This window comes from Panthera tigris, chromosome E2, assembly GCF_018350195.1.
Source record: "Panthera tigris isolate Pti1 chromosome E2, P.tigris_Pti1_mat1.1, whole genome shotgun sequence".
In the NCBI taxonomy this organism is placed as follows: domain Eukaryota; kingdom Metazoa; phylum Chordata; class Mammalia; order Carnivora; family Felidae; genus Panthera; species Panthera tigris.
In genome coordinates this window covers 3,782,031-3,803,313 of record NC_056674.1, presented here as the reverse complement: position 1 = coordinate 3,803,313, position 21,283 = coordinate 3,782,031, and the positions used below count along the sequence as shown (strand labels likewise).

The window sequence follows — 21,283 nt, the reverse complement described above, 5'->3', positions numbered from 1 at the left end:
ATGCTCAAAACTGAACATGCTTGAGAATTACCTGGATGGCTTGTTAAAACCAGGGTTTCAGGGCCCAGAGTTTCTGATTCAGTTGGTCTATGGGGGAGCTAAAAATGCATTTCTAATAAGTTCCCAGGTGATGTCTGTGCTGCTGGTCCAGGTACGTCACTGAGAACCCACTGCTCCATAAAATTCTCTGTTAGATTAGCTGCATGTTGGAATCATCTAAGCAGATTTAAAATTACTATCTGGTTCATATCCTCGAAAATTCAGATTTCATTCATCTAGGGCAAGCCCTGAGTGTCTGGCTTTTTTTTCCAAGCCACCCAGGTGATTCCAATTGCAGCCGAGTTTGAGAACCACTGATCTGAATCCTTGCTACTCAAAAATGCGAAGTGTGGACCATCAGCATCACCTGGAAACTTGTCAAAAACCAGAATCTGGGATCTGCTGAACCAGAATCTGCATTTTAGCAAGTCTTCAAATGGCTCCCAAGACCTCTGAGAGGCCCTGCTCCATCCAAGGGCCACACTTTGAAGAGCGAAGCTCTTGATGAATGACTCTCAAACCCCAGTAAGCATGGGAATCACCCAGGGAAGTGTGTAAAAGCGCAGATCTCTAGGCTTCACTCCTCAGGTCCGTGTGGGCCTAAGAACACTGCATTTTTAGTCATCTCCCCTTGTCAGATGATTCAGATGCGGCTCTCAATTGCATCTTCCTTGGGTTTATCTTTTTTATGTATTGACTATGTGACCCGGAGCAAATGCCTCGTGGGTGGTTCGGGTACCACTGCCTACCGAGTCGTCAACCACACTTCATCCCTCGTATTCATTCAGTAAACAGTCACTGTACTTCTGCGAATGCAAACCCCGGAAGGGCAAACTGGAATTATCGTGGAAACGACGGTAGAAGTGCAAAAGTGGATCCTGCACACGAGGTCGGCAAGTCTTCCCCGCTGGAGCGCAGAGCAGAGAGCGGGAGAGGACAGGGTAGCCCCCTCTGTCCCCTCTGCAGCGTACCCACAACACCGAGGAAGCGGGCTGCGGAGGACAGTGCCCCACAGTAACCGCACAACTAGGCCGAGGCAGGGCAGAAACGCCATGCCCCTGGCATGGGTATGCGAGGTGCCAGTGACTTGGGGCACTGGCCACTGCTTCTTTCCCTCCGTTTACCGTACAGAGACTCAGAGATATGCCCAACAGACACTTGCAGGAAGACGACGCAGCTGGGACACAAGGGATGCGGAAGGATGTGTCCAGGAGCCGACGCTGCCTGCTACGCCCCTTTTCACACGCCTCAGGGGCGGGTACCAACCCCCTCGCGGCGTTGCAGGATACGATGGGGCGAATGGCAACGGCCAGGGCCAACGAGGGGAAGGGGGTGGGCCCTCTTGCCCAGCTCCTCCCCGGTGGCCCCAGGGCTGTTTTGAGTGGCAGACGACTCCAGCTCGGCCCCGGCTTGAAGGTACCTGTCTCCCTCTCATTAGGTGCTCGGCCTTTAACGCCCACGCTCCATGCCTTCCTCCGCTTTCCCCACCCACTTCCGGAGCCAACCAATGGCTGCGGGGCAGAATATCCCCTCAGAACCAATTAAAAATGGCTCTAAACTTGACGGACGACTTCCCGCCCCTGATCAGCCTAGCTCCTCCCCCCGACCAATTAGTTTAGGAGAGGGGGGCGGGTGTATCCAATCAGCACGCCAATGGTCTCTTGATTGACGCACGGGCCCTCGCGCTGGCGTGTTGTGCCCTGAGGCGGGGAGGAGGAGGAGCGGGGAAGAAAACCAGAGCCAATCCTAGCAGTCTGCGCGGGAGGCCAATCGAACGCCGCGCCTTGGAGCGATTGCCCATTCGGCAAGAGGGGGCCGGCTGCATCCCTGCCAAGAGCCAATAGAGCGCGTCCGAGGGGCAAGAGCGACGTGCCGCAGGAGCAATCATAGGCCTCCGTTCGGGGCTCGGGGGCGGGTCGGCGCCAGAGACGAGAAGAGAGGAGGGAGGCCTCCTCCGCCGCCGCCATCTTGGACCGGCCCGGTCAGCTTCCGCGGAGCCATCGGCAGACGCCGCGGCCTCCCTTGAGCCCCGACCCCGTCGTCAGAACAACCCCGGGCCCACTTCCCCCCACCCCACTTCCGCTTCGCGCCGCTATCGCGATAGCGCCCGGGCCCGGGGCGCGAGAAAAAGGCGGCGGGCGCTCGCCTCCCCCGCCTGTCGCGATACGCTCCTCAGCGGCGGCGCCAGCTCCTGTGGTGAGAGCGTCAGGCTCGACTGGGCCGGACCCCTTCCCCTCCTCCCCCGGCGCCACCACCGCCCTCCCCGCCGCCTTCCGCCCCGGCGCCACCGCCGCCTGTCGCGACATGGCCGACCCCCCACGGGCCCCCGGCCCCGGCGCGGGCTCCCGACCGGGGCGGCCCCGGTGCCCGCCGGTGCTCGCGCCCCCTCCGCGCCCCGCGGCGGCGCCGGGCTCCTCCGCGGGGGTGCGGGTGCGCGGGGCCGCCCCCTCCGCGTCGGCCTCGGCCCCTCGCCGCGGGGACGGGCGCGCCCCGGCCGCGGGTGCCCGCCCCCCTCGGCCGCAGCCCCTCCTGGGCGAGGCGGCCGCCCTCACGTGGGGGTCGGGCCCCCCCGACCCCGAGCCAGGCCCGCGGGCGGGGCGGGGGGCTCCGTTCCCGGGGCCCGGCCCCCTGCGCGCCCCCAAAGTTTCCCCTGCGGCGAGAAGTCTACGGGGGTCAGGGCTGTTCTGAGCGGTACCTGCTCGGGGCGGGCTGCGTGTCCGCCGCTGGTGCTGTGGCCCCGAGCCCCCGGCCTGTGGTGTCACTCCCACTTAGCCTCCTCGCGGCTTGGTGACACCTTCCAAAGCTCCTGCCTTCGCCGGGTTGCAGACGGTGTCCTGCCCCTGGCAGTGCAAGCACCCCTGATTCTAAGCAGTGCCAGCTTCTCCGAGCAGGGCTGTCCCCTCCCCCAGCATTGACGCCCCCGCTGTTTGGGGACTGCCCCCAGCGTGTCCCTTTGCTGCTGCTGCTACGTCTGAGTCTTCTGTCCTCTGTTCACATGAGTCCTTCCAGAAGGCTGGGGTCCCGCCCCCCTTGGTGCTTGTGTTGGGTCCCCTGGCCGCGAGCGTGTGAACTTGATGGGATCCGGGGCTCGCCCTCCCCGCTCCCACACTCGGGGGAATAGCTTCCTAGATGTGAGGTTCCCGTGCTGTGACACGTGGGCTGTGCTGGCTGGGGTTGTGTTCTGTCCTCCAGGGGCTCCAGGGGCAGGAAACTTTCTCAGCTCTGCCCCCGCCCACCCCCCAGGGTCGAGGTTCCTGCCTCTCAGGTGTTGGTGCACTTGTCGTGGGGTCTCGCTGTGGGGGACCAAGGCTTCTGTTCTCGGCTGAGACATGATTCCGTGTGGTGGGGGAGAGACCCCGCTGTGGGCAGCTTTCCACAGTGGGGTTCCCAGGCCCCCCCCCATCCTTGGTGTTGGGCCTCCCAGTGGGCAGATAAGTACCTCCACCCCAGGACCTAACACGTCCTTCCTCCACAGTGTCAGGTGCTCGGTGAGGATGGCCCTCCAGCATCACCTCCCAGTGGCCGAGCTCCTGGCTCAGTGGGAAGCCTCTGCTTGGGGGCACATGACAGCCCCCAGGGTTAGGGATCCCCCCCCCCTTCCCCCGGTGTCAGCTCCCAGGACTAGGCCTCCCACCCCTCCTGTGTGGTCCCTGCCAGGCCTGTGTGTGACTGCATCCTCTTCCCTGAGGTTAGGTCTCGGGGGCTCTCCTTCATCAGTTGTGTCCCTCATTTACATGGCTGCTGGCCCCCCTGGGCGTCTGGCACACTGCTCCTCGAGGGGATCTGCTCTCGTGGACAGAGACTGGTTCCCAGGTTCCCCTGTCTTGTTGGAGACCCCTCGCCATGAGCATGCAGGCTCTTCGGTGCCTCAGCTGCCCCCTGTCTCGGCCACCTTTTGCTGCGGGGTCTTGCTGGGTCCCCCCAAGAGCAGTGGGGCTCCCAGCCCTTTAAGAATGGAACTTCTCCATGGTGGCACCTCCGCTTCAGAGCGCAGGCTTTCTTTCTCTCTGGTCCTTTGCTGGGGGATCGAAGGTGTCTTGAAGCGGGGTCTCTCTTTAGAGGGAGGGGCTCCTGCCCCTGTTGTATCCGCCCTGTCTAGGGGGTGCAGGTACCCTGGGCCCGTGGTGCCTCCCCCAGACCTGGTGTTGTCTTCTCTGGACCTCAGCTGTTCTCTGTTTGAGGGTCTGAGACCTCACCTCCCCAGGCTGGGGCTCTTGTCCCCCTGGCACCTTGCTTCTGACTCCTGCAGGACTTCTTGCTGCCAGTCCGTTCCCCTTTTAGGGGTATCACCTCCCCATTGAGCCAGGTGTCCCAACCCCTCGGTGTGGAGTGCCTCGTGTAGGGATAGAAGGTCGGCGTTCCCTCCCTCTGGACCGGAGGCAGGGGTGCAAACTCCTGTGTTAACGTCCCTGTCCCTGATCCCAGGCAGGAAGAGGCATTTCTGTGTTGGGAGTCCTGGCTCTGTCCTGAGCTCCCAGATCAAAGGCTTTGAGTCCCCTCTGTGCAACTGTCTCCTCCGTCCTTTTTCTGGCTGCCTTGCCCTGGAGCTGGCATTTCTCTGTGTGGGGACTGGGCCCCACCTCAGTGTGGCAGCTGGGCCTGGGCCCGGGGTGTTGTTCTTCTCTTGGTGGGCCCTTCCAGGAGACTGATGCTCCCTCGGGTCTAAGGTGTCACAGCCGCCGCTGTCCACAGTGGGCCCCTGTGGACCATGCTGGTACCAGCTCAGGGCCTCTGGTTCCAGAGCGTGCTCTCTGGTACACCATCCCACCGGGAGCTACCAGCTGTGTGTGATTGAAACAGTTGAAATACAAATGAAAGATTCCGCTTGTTCGGTGCACGAGCCACGTTCTCCGTGTCCAGTGGCACGGGCAGCACAGATCCACTGCAGGAAGTGCTGTTGGCCGGGAAGTACTGTTCCAGAGACAAGTCCTTCCCGGTGGGCAGGGACCCTCCTGGTATGGCCTCCCCGTGGTTTGAGGCTCAGTCCTGGATTTAGTCCAGGCTGCTCTGGGGCCCCCTGTCCTGGGCCTGTAGAGTGGGAGCCCCCCTATCTCGGAGCCTTGCTTTTCAGTCAGGCCCCGTTTCTAGGGGGTGATCTCGGGCAGTGCAGGAGACCCCCTGGATCTCCGTTGGTCTTGGTGTCAGGCTCTCAGCTCTGGTTTCCCCCTGGGCCACAGCTCCTGGTGACTCGTCTTTGAGCTCTGTCTTCCGCGTGTCGTGTACTTTGAGGGTGAAGATAGCCCTATCTCTAGGTACTGGGCACACGTCCTAGAGGTTTGTGTTTCCCTGTGTCTGCGTTACCAGCGCATCCAAGATGTACTTCGCGTGCGCAGATCGCTGCCTCACAGCGGAGGCCCCTCACCCTCGTCTCTGTGAGACCTCACTCATTTCCGGGCACTCTTGTGGCCTTCTGCTCCCATACGACTAAGTCTCGGCATTGGCGTTGGGTCAGGAGCATCGTCTCCTGCTCTGGAGTAAACTTGGTGCCGTGAGGCCCTCTTCTGCTTGGTCCCAGCCCTGTCACGATGTCGGGGGGGGGGGGGGAGCGGGGAGGGGAGCTCTTCCTAATGGGGGGGAAGTAGTTCTTCCTAATGGCAGGCATTTCCCACCCCTGGTGCTTCCCCTCCATCCCTTACAGTTCGTGCACAGACGGCATCAGGCTGTTCTTCCTGCAGACTCTCTTCTGACCTGTCTCAGGGGTAGCTTCTCTGATGTCAGGACTCTAGTCACCCGTGTGCCCTGCCCCGCTGTGGGAGTGTGGCCTCCAGGCCCCGTGCCTTCATCCCCAGCACTCAGCGATGTGCTGCTTGACTTTTTCCTGCCCTAAAACATCTTCTGGAGTGTCCCCTGGGGACAAGGTGGTCTGCGCTCCAGCAGTTTTTCACTGCCTGGGTGAGAGTTACACAAAAAGTATGTCTGCTTCCTTGTTTCCACAAACTTCCAGAGTGTTCTGGTGGAACGTTTCTTCCAGAACGTTCATTCAGCCCCCCATGCTGGGCTGTTGAGGCTGCATAAGTGGAACTTGGCCAGGTCTCAGTTGTTACACTGTGAACGCGTCTTCCCTTTACCATCCCCCACGCCCTGCTGTTCCCAGTGTCGTTCGTGTCTCTCTGATGGACCAGCCAGAGAATACCTGTGTTCCTTCCTTATCTCTCAGCAGCGTCCGTCTCCAGGAGAGTATGAAGAGAGTGCGTCTGTAGGGCAGGGAAGATGGCGGACAAGCGCAAACTCCAAGGTACTGGGTTGACTGCCCACTGCCTGCGTGGCCACGTGCTCGCTGTCCTCACAGCTCCTTGGATGCCTGCTGCCCGGGCAGGATGCTAACAGCCTTCCTTCCTCCCCTGCCAGGTGAGATTGATCGCTGCCTCAAGAAGGTGTCCGAGGGCGTGGAGCAGTTCGAAGACATTTGGCAGAAGGTACAAATCTGGGTCTCCAGGGAGGAGAGCACGGGAAAAGGTTCCGGATCTCTAGGCATGGGCCAGGGAGAAGGATTGTGGGTCCAGGTGCTGAGGACCTAAGAAGCAGGTCTGAGATGGCTTAGGGGGTGTCCCCAGAGTCCCCAGCCCTCAGAGACTGGAGCTTTGCCGCTGGAGTGGGCATGAGGGCAGCAAGTCCCACACTGACACCTGTGTTCTGTTCATCCCTCAGCTCCACAATGCAGCCAACGCGAACCAGAAAGAGAAGTATGAGGCTGACCTAAAGAAGGAGATTAAGAAGCTTCAAGTGAGAGGACTGGGGGCCTGGATTTCTGTGTCCTAAGGGCAGAGGGAACAGGGACGAGGGGCTGGCAGCCTCAGTAACCACGTCCTGAGGCAGTGTGACCATCGCGATTTTTCCCACCTGCAGCGGCTGAGGGACCAGATCAAGACATGGGTAGCATCCAACGAGATCAAGGACAAGAGGCAGCTCATAGACAACCGCAAGCTCATTGAGACGGTAGGAGCCCAAAGCTGGGTCCCTGAGGTGGGGGGGGGGGGGGGGGGGGGGGTGGCTGGATTCCTGGGTCCCTAGGGGGTCCTGGGAAGAGGACGGTTTCTTGGAACCCCTGCCAACCATGCTCTCTACAGCAAATGGAACGGTTCAAAGTTGTGGAGCGAGAGACCAAGACCAAAGCCTACAGCAAGGAGGGCCTGGGCCTGGCACAGAAGGTGGACCCTGCCCAGAAGGAGAAAGAGGAGGTTGGCCAGTGGCTCACGGTGAGTCCGGGTGGAGAAGTGGCTGCAGGGCCCTGGTCGCCGGGCAACCGTGGGGTCTCTGACTGACCACGTGCCTTTCCACTCCCTCCCCCCATGCAGAATACCATCGACACCCTAAACATGCAGGTGGACCAGTTTGAGAGTGAAGTGGAGTCCCTGTCGGTGCAGACACGCAAAAAGAAGGGTGACAAGGATGTGAGTGGGGGCACCCTGCGTCCAGAGGGCAGAGAGGGGCTGGCGAATTGGGGAGAGTGGCATGGGGAGGGGAGGCAGCCTCAGGGGTCCCGCCTCCGCAAACAGTGGCGCCATGAAAAGGAGGAGTGGTTTGAGGGAGCACGCGCTGGGTTCTGGGGTCGCGGACCAGGCAAGAGAATGGATGGACATGCAGGGTGCCGAGGGCCGAGATGGTAGGCGGAGGCAAGGTGGGACGCGGGAGCCGCTCCTTTGGCCCGAGGAGAGCAGTCGAGGACAAAGCCAGATCTAGGGGCCCATATTCACAGACTCCAGATTGTGGGGTGTGGGTTCAGGGGGATGCAAACCACGTGTACTTGTTGGCACACGAAGTACAGGGAACGGAGAGCTGGGTCCGGGGGTGGGGGGCAGTGGGAGGTGCACCAGATTTGGGTGTCTGAGACTGAGCTGTTTAGGAAGCTGGAGCTTAGAGGGGTGACACAGTAGGTCTTTGTGGAGGTGCTGGGGGACAGAGACCAGAAGCCTGAGGAGGAACTGAGCTGCCAACTCTGGATTCCCTTGGGTGCATGCATAGGGTGGGCAGGTGTGATGACAGACCGTTACAAAGGTGATCACGGTCGCATTCGGCAAGTCCCCCCTAATTGGGCATTGTTATTATCCTTACGGCGAGATGGGGGGTGTGGGGTATGCTGCATTTGAGAGATCTGGGCTGTCAGGGCCACACTGTAGGGAAGCACAGGCTTGTCTGGTCTAGAGGTTTCCAGGGATGTTTGGGTGGGAGCTGGGGGTCCCTGCGCCTCTCATACGCCAGAGGGTGGGTGGACTCCATACTGCCTGTGTCAGGAGGGGCTGGAGCAGAGCCTCTGGGTCTCTCCGGGGGTCGGGGACTGAGGACAGGTTCTGTGGGGGCAGGAGGGGCCTGGGCAGGAGCCGTGCAGCCCCTGAGCCTGGCCCTGGGCTCGCCAGCAGAAGCAGGACCGGATCGAGGGCCTGAAGCGGCACATCGAGAAACATCGCTACCACGTGCGCATGCTGGAGACCATCCTGCGCATGCTGGACAATGACTCCATCCTCGTGGATGCCATCCGCAAGATCAAGGACGACGTCGAGTACTATGTTGACTCGTCCCAGGACCCCGACTTCGAGGAGAACGAGTTTCTCTATGACGACCTGGACCTCGAGGACATTCGTGAGGCCCGGGGCAGGCCCGTGGGCACAGGGCAGTGAGGGCTGGGTCGGGGGGCGTCCCAGCTTGTTAAGCACGCCCCTCCCTGCCCCCACAGCACAGGCGCTGGTCGCCACCTCCCCCCCCAGCCACAGTCACATGGAGGATGAGATCTTCAACCAGTCCAGCAGCACACCCACCTCCACCACCTCCAGCTCTCCCATCCCACCCAGCCCGGCCAACTGCACCACAGTGAGGACGCGGGGACACGGCGTGCGGGAGGGGGTGGGGTCCAGATGTCCTGGATCCAGGCCGTAGGGCCATAGAGTGTCAGTGGGGTCCCTGGCCAGCGGTGGAAGCCTGGCAGCAGGGCAGCTTAGGCAGGGATCCAGGGCTGGATTCCCTAAGGAGAGGGGCTCCTGGGTCTGGAAGAGGCTCCCAGGAGACCAGGACCCTGGGTTCCCCAGTGAGGTTAAGGGCACAGGTGCTGGAACGGCCCTGGGAGGGTTGGTTGGGGCCTAGAGGTGACACGGGTTTCCAAGGGCGCCTCCCCTCCTTCAGGAAAACTCTGAGGATGACAAGAAGAGGGGGCGCTCCACGGACAGTGAAGTCAGCCAGGTGGGTGTGACTCTGTCATTGGTTCTCAAGCCCTGAGGAGGGCCAGTGTGAATGTGGACTGAAGGGATGGCATGTGGCACCCGCCCTGTGCGTTAGAGGAGGATGTAGGTTTGTCTGGTGTGGGAAGGGGCAGGTGACACGGGTGAGTCAACACCAAAAGCTTGCAGGTGGCTAGAGGTGGTCCAGCTGGGTCAGGCTGAGGGACCCCCACCTTGTGAAGCCAACAGGTTGGAGAGGCAATTAGGTCTGAAATCGAACAGGTTTCCGTGGGCCTTGTCACAAGCCTTGGCTGTGCTATTGACAGGATTTCTGTCCTCCCCAAGTGAGCCCCTCCCCACCCCCCACCCCCACCCCCACCCCGCCAGCACGGGGCCAGAGCGCACACTGTAGGAACCACTGCTCTCATCAGGAGGCGGACAGGCAGGAGCCTGGTGGCTTGTCACTGATGAGGCTTGTGTAGGACTCGGGGGACCAGGAGGGAGTTGGTCTCAAGACCCCTTGATGTGTGGCATGCGAGGTGCCAGGGCGGTCGCCACCTGAGGACAGGAGTGCTGGTTGGCCAGTAGCACTTGCCTGGCAAATAGCTTGGCTGCAGGGTGTGCCCTGGGCACTTCATTCCTCTACTTTCTGGGGTGGGGGTCAACGGTGGCCCCTCAAGTTGCTTTTCTGACCCTTTGGGTGACATTCAGAATTACTGGCCAGTTCTAGGCTGTTTTCCCTCCTTCTCTTGGACTTGTAGTTGGGTCCAGCTGGTCTCATACTGGGTGCATTTGTTAGTTTCTCCCCTGTCATCAGACTTAGTCTGTCAGCGGGTTCATCTCCCTGATGCGCAGGCCGTGGCAGCCTTGTGGGATGTTGTGCAGAGGAGTCCACGCGGGGTGTGGGATGCTGGTGTAGGCTAGAATGCCAGTGTTCTCGGCATGAAGGTGGTGATCGCAGCCTGGAGCGTCAGGTCACAGGAGGGGACAGCTGGGGGGCAGCAGGCCCAGCGAGGACCGTGGAGCCCAGCTTGGGGGAGGGCTGTGTGCGGGAGGCCTGGCGGACCTACTGGCCCACTGGGTCCTGATCCTCTTCTCCCCCACCCACAGTCTCCAGCCAAAAATGGCTCCAAGCCCGTCCACAGCAGCCAGCACCCTCAATCCCCAGCTGTGCCGCCCAGCTACCCGTCTGGCCCCCCGCCCGCCGCCTCCGCCCTGAGCACCGCCCCTGGCAACAATGGGGCCTCCACGCCAGCAGCGCCCTCAAGTGCCCTGGGTCCCAAGGCCAGCCCAGCTCCCAGCCACAATTCAGGCACCCCCGCCCCCTATGCCCAGGCTGTGGCCCCACCGGCCCCCAGTGGGTCCAGCACCACTCAGCCCCGGCCCCCCAGCGTCCAGCCCGGTGGGGGAGGGGGCGGCGGAGGCAGCAGCAACAGCAGCGGAGGGGCAGGCACCGGCAAGCAGAACGGTGCCACCAGTAAGCAGGGGGGCTGTGGGGGGTGGGGTGGCCCTGGGGTGGCCCGTTGTCACTCCCCCTTCCTTCCTTCCTTCTTTCCCCCAGGTTACAGCTCGGTGGTGGCAGACAGCCCGGCCGAGGTGGCTCTCGGCAGCAGTGGGGGCAACAGTGCCAGCAGCCAGGCCCTGGGTCCCCCGTCTGGCCCCCACAACCCCCCTCCCAGTACCACGTGAGTGTCTAGCTTCTATCTTTGCCCTGGCCTGCCGGGACCTCTTCCACCTACTTGGGTGCTGGTCCCCACGTCCCTCCAACATCAGTCCCCGGGCTGTGCCCTATGCAGTGTTCCAGGCACGCCTTGGGTATTTAGGATTGTTCCTGGAGTCCCACACAATCCCTTCTCTGTGACCTGCGCCGGGTCCTCCCGACTCCCCTGAGGGGGCTGTGGCTCCAGTTCTCAGGCCAAACCTTTGCTGTGGGTCGCTGTCTCAGAAGATTGCCCCAGAAAGATTTTGATCTTCGAGGGACGCAGGCAAGACCTGCTCCCTGGGTCTGCTTGACTGCCAGGCTCTATGGGGGCAGCCCCAAGTGGGGGGCATTCTGTTCCGTGGGTGGAACGCTCCCTGCCCACACCCCCCTCTTCCATGGACCACTGCACAAGACTGTGTGTTTGCTGGTGAACCCTCAGCCACACGGCCTGTGTTAGGGCCCTCGAGAATCCAGACTCCACAGCTCTGTGGCTCTTAGAGGGGAACTGACCCCCAGGACTGGACGCCCTTATGGGTCCCCAGCTTCTCGGCTTTCTCCCCTTTTTTTTTTTTTGACTCCCTCCCCTGATCATCAGTCACTCCTATCCCCTGAGTCCTCTCCCCTTCTCCCCTTCCCAGGAAGGAACCCAGTGCGGCAGCCCCAACAGGGGCTGGGGGTGTGGCCCCAGGCTCAGGGAACAACACAGGGGGTCCCAGCCTCCTGGTGCCGCTTCCTGTGAACCCCCCCAGTTCCCCGACACCCAGCTTCAGTGAGGCCAAGGCAGCTGGCGCCCTGCTCAACGGACCCCCACAGTTCAGCACCGCCCCGGAGATCAAGGTGGGCCCCAAGCTTCTGTGTCCTGACACCGTTGTCTTCCCTGTAGGTGTTCACTGTCCCCTTCCTGCAGGTCTCCCTGCCCTGTCCCTCACTCTGTGTAGCTCTGGCTTTCTTTCCCCTTCGCCTGCTTGCTTTTTCTCCGGGTCGTTCCCTGCCCCCTGCACCTTCCCCTTTTCTCGGGGCTCTTCCACCGTCCTGCCCTCGGGGCCTCCGAACTCTCTCTTCTGCTCCTGGTTGTACTTGCGCTTGTGCTCTCTGGGTTCCCCCCCCACCATCTCTGTCCCCAGTCCTCACTCCTTCACACACCCCACCATCTAGCTCACTACTCTCCTTTACTGACATCCGCTCTGGGCCATGCTTCATGCTGGGTGAATGCACCCAGGTCCCACCTTCTGTGCCGGAAGCCTCATGTGACTGTAAGGGGGTGGGGGGGCAGAGGGTGCTGTGGCCCCACATAGGGCCCTCTGACTTGACCTGGGGAAGATACCCCAGCAAGGCCTCGGGGGGCACATCTCTAAGGGGGACAGATCTCCAGGGACCCAGAATGGGAAAGGTTTAATGGAGGAAGGAGGGGGTTCTCCTGTGCCAGAGTTCTAGGAGGGGCTGACGTCAGCACAAAGGCTCCGCAGTAGTGGGGAAAGGAGGCTGGCTGCAAGGCTGTGGAGGTGGGGTGTCCATGGGGAGGGCAGTGGGGTCCTGAGCCCCTAGGTCTGAAATGGGAACAAGGTACAGAATTGACTTCCTGGGCTGGTGCATTTAATTAATCTCAGTTCCACAAAGAGTCCAAGTCCCATACTACCTTGTGCACCTTCATCTGGAGAAACCCCCAAATACGAGGGGGCTCTGAAAGGCTCAGTATCCTACTGAAGCTCTTGGAATGGCTTGTGGCCCAGAGCAAGCACTCACGCTTCAGACGTACTCTGGCTGGGAAATTCACAGAGTGAGCATCTTTTCGGAGAAAAGGGATCAGTAGCTTTTAGAGTGTTGAAAAAATACACTGGGTTCTGACGAGAGAAGGGATAAAAAAGGATGTGGCTGGGAAGGTCCCTCTGGGGCTACTGAGAACAGGATGGAGGGAGGGGGTGGGAGAGGACAGGGACATTCAGGGCCCGCACCATGGGCCTGGTGACCGGGCAGTGGGGAGGAGCAGGCAGACTGCGGGTCAGAACCTGCCCCAGTGTGGCATTGGGCCAGCCTGTTAACCAGAGAGTGAGGAGTGGAGTTTCCAGAGGCGGCAGGAGACTGACCCTGGTCCTACGCTGGCCAGAGGCAGGGTGGGTGGGTGGGTGCAGACCCCCGCCCCTAAGCAGCACCACTTGGGAGTGGGCACACTTGGAGAAGGGCATCTGCCGGGTGTCCCTGTGCACAGCAGAGGCCACACTCACCGGGCACTTCTGTTGGTGGATCCCCACCTCAGGGCTAGGGGCGGCGGGGGGCCTTTGCTCGGTGACCGAGCCTCCTGCAGAGTCGGCAAGTGGCGTACCAGCTCTCCCCTCTCCCCAGGCTCCCGAGCCTCTGAGCTCTCTCAAGTCCATGGCAGAGCGGGCAGCCATCAGCTCCGGCATCGAGGACCCCGTGCCAACGCTGCACCTAACCGAGCGAGGTAAGGGTCTGGGCAAGGTAGGGGTGGTGTGGTGAGGAAGGGCAGGCCCCACACCGGCCTCACCCTGCCCTCCCCTCCCCACAGACATCATCTTGAGCAGCACAGCCGCGCCTCCAGCCTCAGCCCAGCCACCCCTCCAGCTGTCGGAAGTGAACATCCCACTGTCACTGGGGGTGTGTCCACTGGGGCCCGTACCCCTCACCAAGGAGCAGCTGTACCAGCAGGCCATGGAGGAGGCCGCCTGGCATCACATGCCCCACCCCTCAGACTCCGAGCGCATCCGGTGAGGGGCTGGCACCCAGCACCGAGTGTGAGGGCGGTGGCCATGGTGGGGATCAGGTTCCCCGGTCCTGAGAGGTCGAGTAAAGCTTGCTGGTGGTCCTCCTCACTACTGGGCACCCAACTTGGGGCTGTCCACTGTGGGGGGCGGGCTGAGGAGTTCACTGTTGGGGTGACCAGGTGCCCAAGAAGCTCCCATTCACCTGTGAGGTGGGGGGGTCTGGGTTTGCACCCACCCCTGAGACGGCAGGGACTGCTGGGCACTGCAACTAGTCCTTCTGCTCCTCCACAGGCAGTACCTCCCCCGGAACCCCTGCCCGACGCCCCCCTACCACCACCAGATGCCACCCCCACATTCGGATACCGTGGAGTTCTACCAGCGCCTGTCCACCGAGACCCTCTTCTTCATCTTCTACTATCTGGAGGTACAGCAGGGCCCCCGGGGCAGCCTCGGGCCCCCCGGCTTCGCCGCCACCGCCGCCGTCCCCCCTCGGGCTGGAGGGGTGAGGTGGGTGCCCCTCTGCGGCCCCTGGGACCGCACCCCCTCCCCATCCCTCAGTCCTGTCCCTCCCTGAGGCAAATCTGTCCCCGCTCCCACTGCAGCACAGATATGTCCGCCTTGGGGTGGGGGGCTAGGTTGGGCCACTGCAGGGGGGCCCCCAGTTCAGTCTCCTGGCCTCACACTGCTCCCTGGAGGCCACTTTGCATGACCCCTGGGAGTTGCCATAACCCCCCCCCCCCCCCCGCATCCCTCCTGGGGACCTTTTCAGACCGCCTCCTCTCAGCTCCTCACGCATTAGTTTCTCTTCCTTCTCAAAGCCTCTCTGAAAGCCATTTCCTCCTCCTGACCAGCATTGGTATGTTCCGTGCCCCAGCCCATCCCCGTCCGCACCATCCAGCCCAACTTCGGTCTTTGGCGGGGCCCGGGGTCAGCCCCGATGCTCTGTGCCCCTCGCCCCCACTGGCTTGGGGGCCCCCTGATCCCCGGCTGCACCCTTCCTCCCCCAGGGCACGAAGGCACAGTACCTGGCAGCCAAGGCCCTGAAGAAGCAGTCCTGGCGATTCCACACCAAGTACATGATGTGGTTCCAGAGGCATGAGGAGCCTAAGACCATCACTGATGAGTTTGAGCAGGTGAGGGCCCCTCCCTGTGCCCCGCCCTGCCTGCGGGCCGGCCCCCCTCCCACACCCTCACCTGCAGCCAGCTCTGTCCCAGGGGCCCTCACCTCCACCTGGACCACTGTCCTCTTCATCCTGCCCGCCACTGGCTCGTCACCCCTCGGGGCCCAGCCTAACCGTCTGCCCGGAGGGGAGCCTTTCCCAGCCCCAAGGTCCATGCCTCTGCCGGGCACCTGCTCAGGCATGGTGGCACGTGTGGCTTCTCCCACCTCCAAGCACGGGTCGCTTCACACAGGGCGCTCGACGGTCGGTCTCCTTCCCCTCCTGTCCCCCCACACCGAGCAGAGCAGGGAGCTCACCAGCAAACACGGATGGGGAAACCGTTTTATTTAACGACTTTCCTATGTTCTGATAACTGGAAACCCCCACTTGCACACCACTGGGGCCAGACTACATGGCTCTAGCTAGGTGACCTTGGGCAAGTCATTTGAACCAGTCTCCATTTCCTTACGTGTAAAAAATGGGGTTAACACACCCACGTTACACAGTTGTTACAAGGATTAAATGAGTTAATGACCTGTAAGTACCTAATGGTGCCTGCTCCCTAGTAAGTATCGCTGGTGTACTTTGTTTCAAATAACTTAAAGGCCATGTTGCAGTGCTTTCTTCCAAATCTTTGCCTGATGCCTATCGACAGGGTCCTTGTCCTCAGAACTCGGTTCCCCTCCCTCCCCCCCTCCCCCGGTTCTTTCAGGTTCTTTGAGCAGTTCAGACCTTCATTCAGAACCAGTCCCCCGCTTCCCCCCGCCCCACCCCCCCCAATTGCGTCTCTGACACTGACCAGACTTACTGTCCCATCCTGGTTTGGTCCCAAGTAACCTTCCAAGTACCTTTCAAGGCATCGATCCTTCAGCAGTACCCACCCCAGCACTGTCACCAATAAAACGTCTGTCCCGACGGCGTGCCTGGATATGGACTCAGCCTGTTCCATTCTCTAGGACGGGGGAACGGTCGCAGGGTTTTGCGAAGACTAGAGGCTAGGCCAGACTTTGAGCACCAAGCACGAGCTCAGTGCTCAAGCCGCAGCCGTCGTGAGAAGTCCTAGTTCACTTTGTAAACGAGGCCAAGCCTCTAGCGCACGTCCTGTGCCTCCATTTCTTCTAAAGTGGGCAGGATGACCTTTCCTGCCCAAGAAGAGGCTGGTGAGGGTGGAGGGAGTCGGCTGGTGCATGCAGGGCCCTGGGCCCTGGGCCCTGTGCCCGGCCCCTCCTTGGCCCTGAGATCTGTCCCCTAGGTCTGTTGGTCCAGCCCAGGTCCCCAGCCACCTCTGCGTCCACTCACTGACCACCTTCTCCCCTGGCCAGGGCACCTACATCTACTTTGACTACGAGAAGTGGGGCCAGCGGAAGAAGGAAGGCTTCACCTTTGAGTACCGCTACCTGGAGGACCGGGACCTCCAGTGACACCGGCCCCCCCCTCCACCCTCCCCTCCCCCCCGCATGCTGATCCCCCTGCCCAGGTGAGGGCCTTGCCCTGGGAGACTGGGGGAGGCCCCAGGCCATGGGGCAGCCCTCATCCCCAGGAAGCAGCCCCACCCTGGGGGCCCGGGGGCGAGGGCTGCCCCCTCCTCCCCTCCCCAGTGAGGGACATTTTTTGGTAAACCTATTTTCATTTTGGAAAATATTTATGAATAAATAGTTTTATATGACGGCTGGCAGCTGCGGCCTCTCCTATCCCCCCAGGAGTCCGTAAGCGCTGGGGTCTTGTTGGCAGGGCGCCGGGCCCACTGGGGGTTGAACTGGGAGTTGTACCGCCCCCGCCGTTCGTCCATCTCCACAGGCTGTTCCTCCGGGGGGGCTGTGCCCCTCACTCGGGCCAGCAGGGCCTCTGCCCGAGCACGCTCTGTTGCTTCCCGCCGGAGACGTTCGGCTCGAAGCTGGTCCAGGGATGGGCGTCTGGGGGCACAGGAGTCTGGTTAAAAAGCTCATAGGCCCCATAGCCCCCCCCCCCCCCCCCCACCAAGGAGGAGCTGCTACCTGGACCCCATGCCTGCAGCCCACTTGCCTGCGGGCCAGAAGCTGGCTTCATGCAGTGCATTAAGACCCCAGCCTCCCCCTCTGTGGGCTCCTACCACCCCCATCTTTAAGAGCAGCGCTCTCGATCTGGAGGGGCACCCAGCAGCAATCAGCTGTGACGATGAGCACAGCTGGGGCCTCAGTTTCCCCTTCTGTAGAAGACAGGAGACTGTATGCCAGTTCTGCTCAGGGCTTTGTCCTCCTAGGGACACAAACCTGCTCTTAGTGAGCCCATAGTTCTCAAACTGGTCTCAAGGACCCCCGAGAGCTTTATGTGCTTGTGGGATTTATCTGTTACTATTTAGCATAGAAGGAGCAAAAACTTGAAAACGAGGCACCATCCCTCAATTTACCACAGCAGTGTCTGGAAGCCACTGCACAAGACTGAAAGTTCACTGCCTCTGCAGAACCCCCGACACGGTGCCCAGGCCACCTCTCTGCCCAGCCAGCCCCTGACGCCGCCCGCCCAGCTTCCTTACGCTTCCGGCCGCTGCTTGTCCGGCCCCTCCTTTCCCTTTCTGCTGTGACCACCATCACCACTGTGCCGCCTCTTCTTCTTCAAGTGCTTCTGCATCTCCCGCAGAGGGTCCAGGCGCTGCTTGATCTTTTCATCGGGACCTGGGCCAGGTGGGGGCGCCCCCCGCCCTGGGGGGAGCTGGTACCAAGGCGGTTGAGTCTGGGCTTCCGCAGCACTCTGACCCAAGTATGTGAGGATCCCCAGAGCTTTCTCCTGCCTCTCCTGAGGGGACAGAAAATAGGGAGGTGCGGATGTCAAGAATGGCTCCCGCAGGGAGGCCTACAGGGCATACCAGGACGCCCAAGGCTCCTGGGCGAGGCAGAACCAGTTTAGCCAACAGGTGCTGGAGAGAGGTCACGAGCCAGCTCTGCTATGTTCTAGGGACACAAAAGACCAGCACAGGTGAGCCTCCAGCCCTGGGCACAAGTGCAGGTTCAGTAACAAAAAGCACAGAAGGGAAGGACAGGTGGTGCTCCTGTAGAGTTCAAAGGCAGGCATCTTTGAGGATATAATTTGAAGACAAAGCAGCAAGCAAGGCGCAAAGGAGGGAGGCAAGTTCAGAGTTGGGTGGGAATCCCCGAGTAGGGGAGTGACAGGATCTGCTTTACGCCGACAAAGCTCCTGGACACTTCCCAAACCCCAACAGGGCCTGGACACCAGGCCAATGGGTCTGCAACTAGCAGCCACTTAGCACTTCTGAGTGCTAGGTTCCGGGACCCCTCTGGGTCCTCTTTATCAGCTCACTTAATCCCCACCCTCACTCCATACTCCTGTTAGTCACACGGGAGGACAGACGCCCCAGCCCCACCCATCACTCATGAGGTGGGAGCCCAGCTTACTTTCTCCTGTCGCTTTTCTTCCTCGTACTCTTTGTTGCCTCTGGTCACCCCTTTCCCTTCCTCTAGCAGCTCCCGGAATAGGTCCACAGGGCCGGGAGTCGGGGCTCCTGCCTCTGCTGCTTCCAGCTCAGGTAGTGAGTTCTGACGCCTGGCTTTCTTCCGCAGGAATTCTGTGCGGGCCTGGGGAAGAGTCAGTCACAGGCACAACATTGAGAACCTCGATGTGATTCACATAGGTGTGACGCTGGACCACAGAAAACGCGGTCCTTAGTGCTAGGGGTTCAGAAGAGGCACCTGTCCCAGCCCGCGGAGGGCGTGGGGGAATGCGGGACACCTGGTTTGTAAGCTGCCTCCTTCCCCAACAGTCAACCAGCAGGGTTCCCAGTCTCGGATGGAGACAAACAGCCCAAAGGCGATCTGGATTACAGGCAGGGCTCCATCCACCACGGCGTGCAATCTCTACCAATAAGTGAATTTTAAAAGCCCAGCCCATTTCGAGGTGCAGTCAGCTTTGAGGATCAGATTCACTAAAGAACAAAACTACGTATAAGCAGGAGGTTAGGAGTTACACGGAAAGCCCCTGGAGCGGGGAGGGCAGGGAGAGGGCTCGCCCCACAGCTTGAGAGACTGCGGGTCAAGTGCTCTGCACCGGGCGAGCATACAGTAGACGCTCAACAGGGAGGTTGTGCAGGCAAACTAGTCCGAGTTTCCTTGAACTGCTCAGGGGTTCACTTTTCACAGGCCGCTACTCTGTACCAGGCACTCTTCAGCCTCCGAAAGACACAAGTGGGGGACACCAAGACAAAGCGGAGGCCTAGGCGGGCCCCGCACGGTGGACACAGGCACAGGTGGACACGCGCCTCCAGCGGCGCCCAACCCCTCCTACCTCACGGGATGCATCGCGCCTGCGCGCCACCCCCACTTCCGGCCAATCCCAAAGCGCCTGCGCGATCGGCCCGGGACTCCCCTCCGGCCGCGCTCGGGGCTTACCTCCTGCTGAGCGAGCAGCACTCTCCGCTCACGCTCTTTCTCCTCCTCCCGGGCCTGAGCCTCGTCACGCCGCACACGGGCGACATTGTCTTTGTTCCGGACGTGCCAGCTCTTCTTGGGCAAGATATTCATGGCGTCGTAGCCGGTCACCCACTGGCAGGCCCGCCTCCAACCACTTCCTATTGGCGAGAGAGTGCCCCTCCCTGTTGTTCCTGTTTTAGCTACGGATTGGGCCTGGGCTGACTGCCACGCCCCCACGTCCGTAAGGAGAGCTGACTAGCTGAGATGCCCGAATTTGGGTTGGTGTAGCCTAGCGACCGCCTCCCACCAAGGTTCTGAGCCAATCACGTGTCCCCGCGCTGCAGCTTACCGGACGCGGCCGCTAATTGGCTGGCACTTCTGTCAAGTCTTGTCGAGGCCAACTCACTTGATTGGCTTGTGCCCGACTCCTCCCCCGCCCCGCTGCAGGATGCAATTTACAAACAACGCTCTGCAAGCTGGGCCATCTTTATTGATAAAAGAGAGACGTTCACTGGAGTCCAAGGGTGGGGGAGCTTCAGAGTCCTGGGAATCCCCGAATCCCAAGGCTGTTAAGCCCATGGGTTTTCTCCACTTCCTCCATTTTACAGATGACGTGCCGGAGGCTTACAAAGGGTCTGGGGGGGCAGGTCTGGGTCAGAAAGTGGGACATCGTCCTGAGCAAGGGTAGGAGGTCAAAGAGCCCCGCTGGCCGAGCTCAGTGCCACAGCGCGCTGTGCCAGGAAGACCTTATTCTGCGCCTCCTACGTAAAGGGTAAAGGGAGGTAGAGGTGAGACGCCTCTCCCCACTGTTTCTTTCCATATCCAGGACCCATTCCCAGGAACCCGATCTGGCTCACCATCTCTATCTGGCGTTTGAGCTCAGAGATGAGACGTCCATATGAGTTAGCCAATACTAAGGTATACACCATCAGGATGCTGGAGGAGACAGCAATGGAAGCCACACCCAAAACGCTCTTAGACTATCTTCAATGGATGGCCCCTTAGAAACCAGAGACCTGGACCCCCAGCCTCCTCCTTCCTCAGACCCAGGAGTCCGGGACCCCAGCCGCCTCCTCCCTCAGACCCACAAGTCCACGCCCCATCCTCTCCTCCTGAGACTCAGGAATTTGGGTCCCCAGCCCCTTCCTCTCTTAGAAACAGGCAGCGGGGGCCCCAGAACACACAAACTCAGACCTAGGAGTCTGGGCCCGCTCACCTGGAGATTAGCAGAAGAGGCACAGCAAAAGCCTGGGTCCCCAGGAAAAAGAGAAAGCTCTGGGTGATCCGAGGGAGACTGGAAATTGACTCAGGGATCTTGGCCCAGATGGACGACTGACCTCGGAAGGGGCCACACAGCTTAGAGGGTGGGATCCTGAAGAAGTCAGAGACAGACAGTGCTCAAGGATGGCCAAGACTCAGAATCCTGGATGACAGCGAAGGGATGGAGGGAGGAAGAGGCAGGCGCCTCTCACACTTACAAGAAGATGCTATAAAGGACGGGAACAGCAGAGATGGTCAGACCCAGAAGAAGGACCAAGGGGAAAAAGAAGTTCACTGTGGCGGCCCGAAAGGTGCGGGAGGCCGGAGAGCAGGTGGAGAAAAGAGTGAACTGGGGGGAGAAGGGGGAAATCTGAGACACAAGAATCTGAGCCCTAGCCTGTCCTTTCTCACCATCCAGGAGTCTGGGTCCCTGGTGCCCCCATAAGTCCCTAGACCTTTGCTGCTATCAGACCCAGGAGTCCGTGCCCTTCTTTCCTCGGAACGAAAAGACGCCCTAGACCCCTCCTCCCACATCCAGAAGTCTGTCCTCCAGACCCCTCCTCTCTCAGGATCTAGTGGTTGGGGACCCTCGCAACCCGCCTCCCCCAGGACTCAGAAGTCCATCACACTCCTCACCTTCTTGAAATAGAAAAGTAGCAGGAACTTGACCGTGTTGAGCATAGGTAGTAAAGGGCAGAAAAAACTCCCTACCCAGACCACCGTCTGCGCGTAGATGAGTCCCAGCACCTCGTCGGGCACCTGGAACTCCTGGGTTCCCACCGTGCGTCCCAGCGGCCCGGGACAGAGGCCGCAGAGCAGCCTGAGGGGCGGGGCCGGGCCGAGTCAGAGGCGC

The 21,283-nt window shown here is 60.9% G+C and overlaps 3 protein-coding genes across 6 annotated transcripts in view; 1 reads left to right on the top strand and 2 right to left on the bottom strand.

The window, feature by feature from the left end:
- Nucleotides 1-1,976: 1,976 nt before the first annotated feature.
- Nucleotides 1,977-16,436, top strand: CNOT3 (CCR4-NOT transcription complex subunit 3). Of its 3 annotated transcripts, none has more exons than XM_042968212.1 (18): nucleotides 1,977-2,235; nucleotides 6,200-6,274; nucleotides 6,388-6,455; nucleotides 6,688-6,762; nucleotides 6,886-6,975; nucleotides 7,107-7,235; nucleotides 7,335-7,430; nucleotides 8,394-8,616; nucleotides 8,711-8,844; nucleotides 9,154-9,210; nucleotides 10,299-10,665; nucleotides 10,750-10,873; nucleotides 11,529-11,727; nucleotides 13,231-13,330; nucleotides 13,415-13,613; nucleotides 13,902-14,034; nucleotides 14,618-14,743; nucleotides 16,093-16,436. In XM_042968212.1, the coding sequence occupies exons 2-18, from the start codon at nucleotides 6,250-6,252 to the stop codon at nucleotides 16,189-16,191; spliced, it is 2,244 nt and encodes a 747-aa protein (XP_042824146.1). In that variant the 5' UTR covers nucleotides 1,977-2,235; nucleotides 6,200-6,249; the 3' UTR covers nucleotides 16,192-16,436. The 3 variants fall into 3 exon arrangements, with proteins under 3 accessions (XP_042824146.1, XP_042824145.1, XP_042824147.1); XM_042968211.1 differs by having other exon boundaries at nucleotides 6,197-6,274; XM_042968213.1 differs by having other exon boundaries at nucleotides 1,978-2,235; nucleotides 6,197-6,274; nucleotides 8,397-8,616.
- Nucleotides 16,406-21,142, bottom strand: LENG1 (leukocyte receptor cluster member 1). 2 transcript variants are annotated; one of them, XM_042968274.1, is made up of 5 exons: nucleotides 21,067-21,142; nucleotides 19,150-19,328; nucleotides 18,160-18,339; nucleotides 17,283-17,542; nucleotides 16,406-16,683 (listed from the first exon to the last, which is right to left on the bottom strand). In XM_042968274.1, exons 2-5 carry the CDS (start codon nucleotides 19,279-19,281, stop codon nucleotides 16,413-16,415), a joined length of 843 nt encoding a protein of 280 aa, XP_042824208.1. In that variant the 5' UTR covers nucleotides 19,282-19,328; nucleotides 21,067-21,142; the 3' UTR covers nucleotides 16,406-16,412. The 2 variants fall into 2 exon arrangements, with proteins under 2 accessions (XP_042824208.1, XP_042824205.1); XM_042968271.1 differs by lacking the exon at nucleotides 21,067-21,142 and adding an exon at nucleotides 19,520-19,599.
- The window catches only part of TMC4 (transmembrane channel like 4), an 11,657-nt gene continuing 9,995 nt past the window's right edge, over nucleotides 19,622-21,283 (bottom strand). The window contains exons 11-15 of the mRNA XM_042968210.1: nucleotides 21,067-21,250; nucleotides 20,649-20,779; nucleotides 20,387-20,542; nucleotides 20,028-20,106; nucleotides 19,622-19,931 (exon numbers count right to left, since the gene is read on the bottom strand). Of these exons, the coding sequence (XP_042824144.1) occupies nucleotides 19,863-19,931; nucleotides 20,028-20,106; nucleotides 20,387-20,542; nucleotides 20,649-20,779; nucleotides 21,067-21,250 (619 nt within the window). The 3' untranslated portion in view covers nucleotides 19,622-19,862. The remainder of the gene's footprint in view (nucleotides 19,932-20,027; nucleotides 20,107-20,386; nucleotides 20,543-20,648; nucleotides 20,780-21,066; nucleotides 21,251-21,283) is intronic.

Coding starts and splice junctions, on each gene's coding strand:
- CNOT3 (XM_042968212.1), top strand. CDS start 6,250: ATGGCGGACAAGCGCAAACTCCAAG. Junction 6,456..6,687: donor TCGAAGACATTTGGCAGAAG/GTACAAATCTGG, acceptor TTCATCCCTCAG/CTCCACAATGCAGCCAACGC. Junction 7,431..8,393: donor AAAAGAAGGGTGACAAGGAT/GTGAGTGGGGGC, acceptor TGGGCTCGCCAG/CAGAAGCAGGACCGGATCGA.
- LENG1 (XM_042968274.1), bottom strand. CDS start 19,281: ATGAATATCTTGCCCAAGAAGAGCTGGCACGTCCGGAACAAAGACAAT. Junction 18,340..19,149: donor TGCTGCTCGCTCAGCAGGAG/GTAAGCCCCGAG, acceptor ACTCTTCCCCAG/GCCCGCACAGAATTCCTGCG. Junction 17,543..18,159: donor AAGAAAAGCGACAGGAGAAA/GTAAGCTGGGCT, acceptor CTGTCCCCTCAG/GAGAGGCAGGAGAAAGCTCT.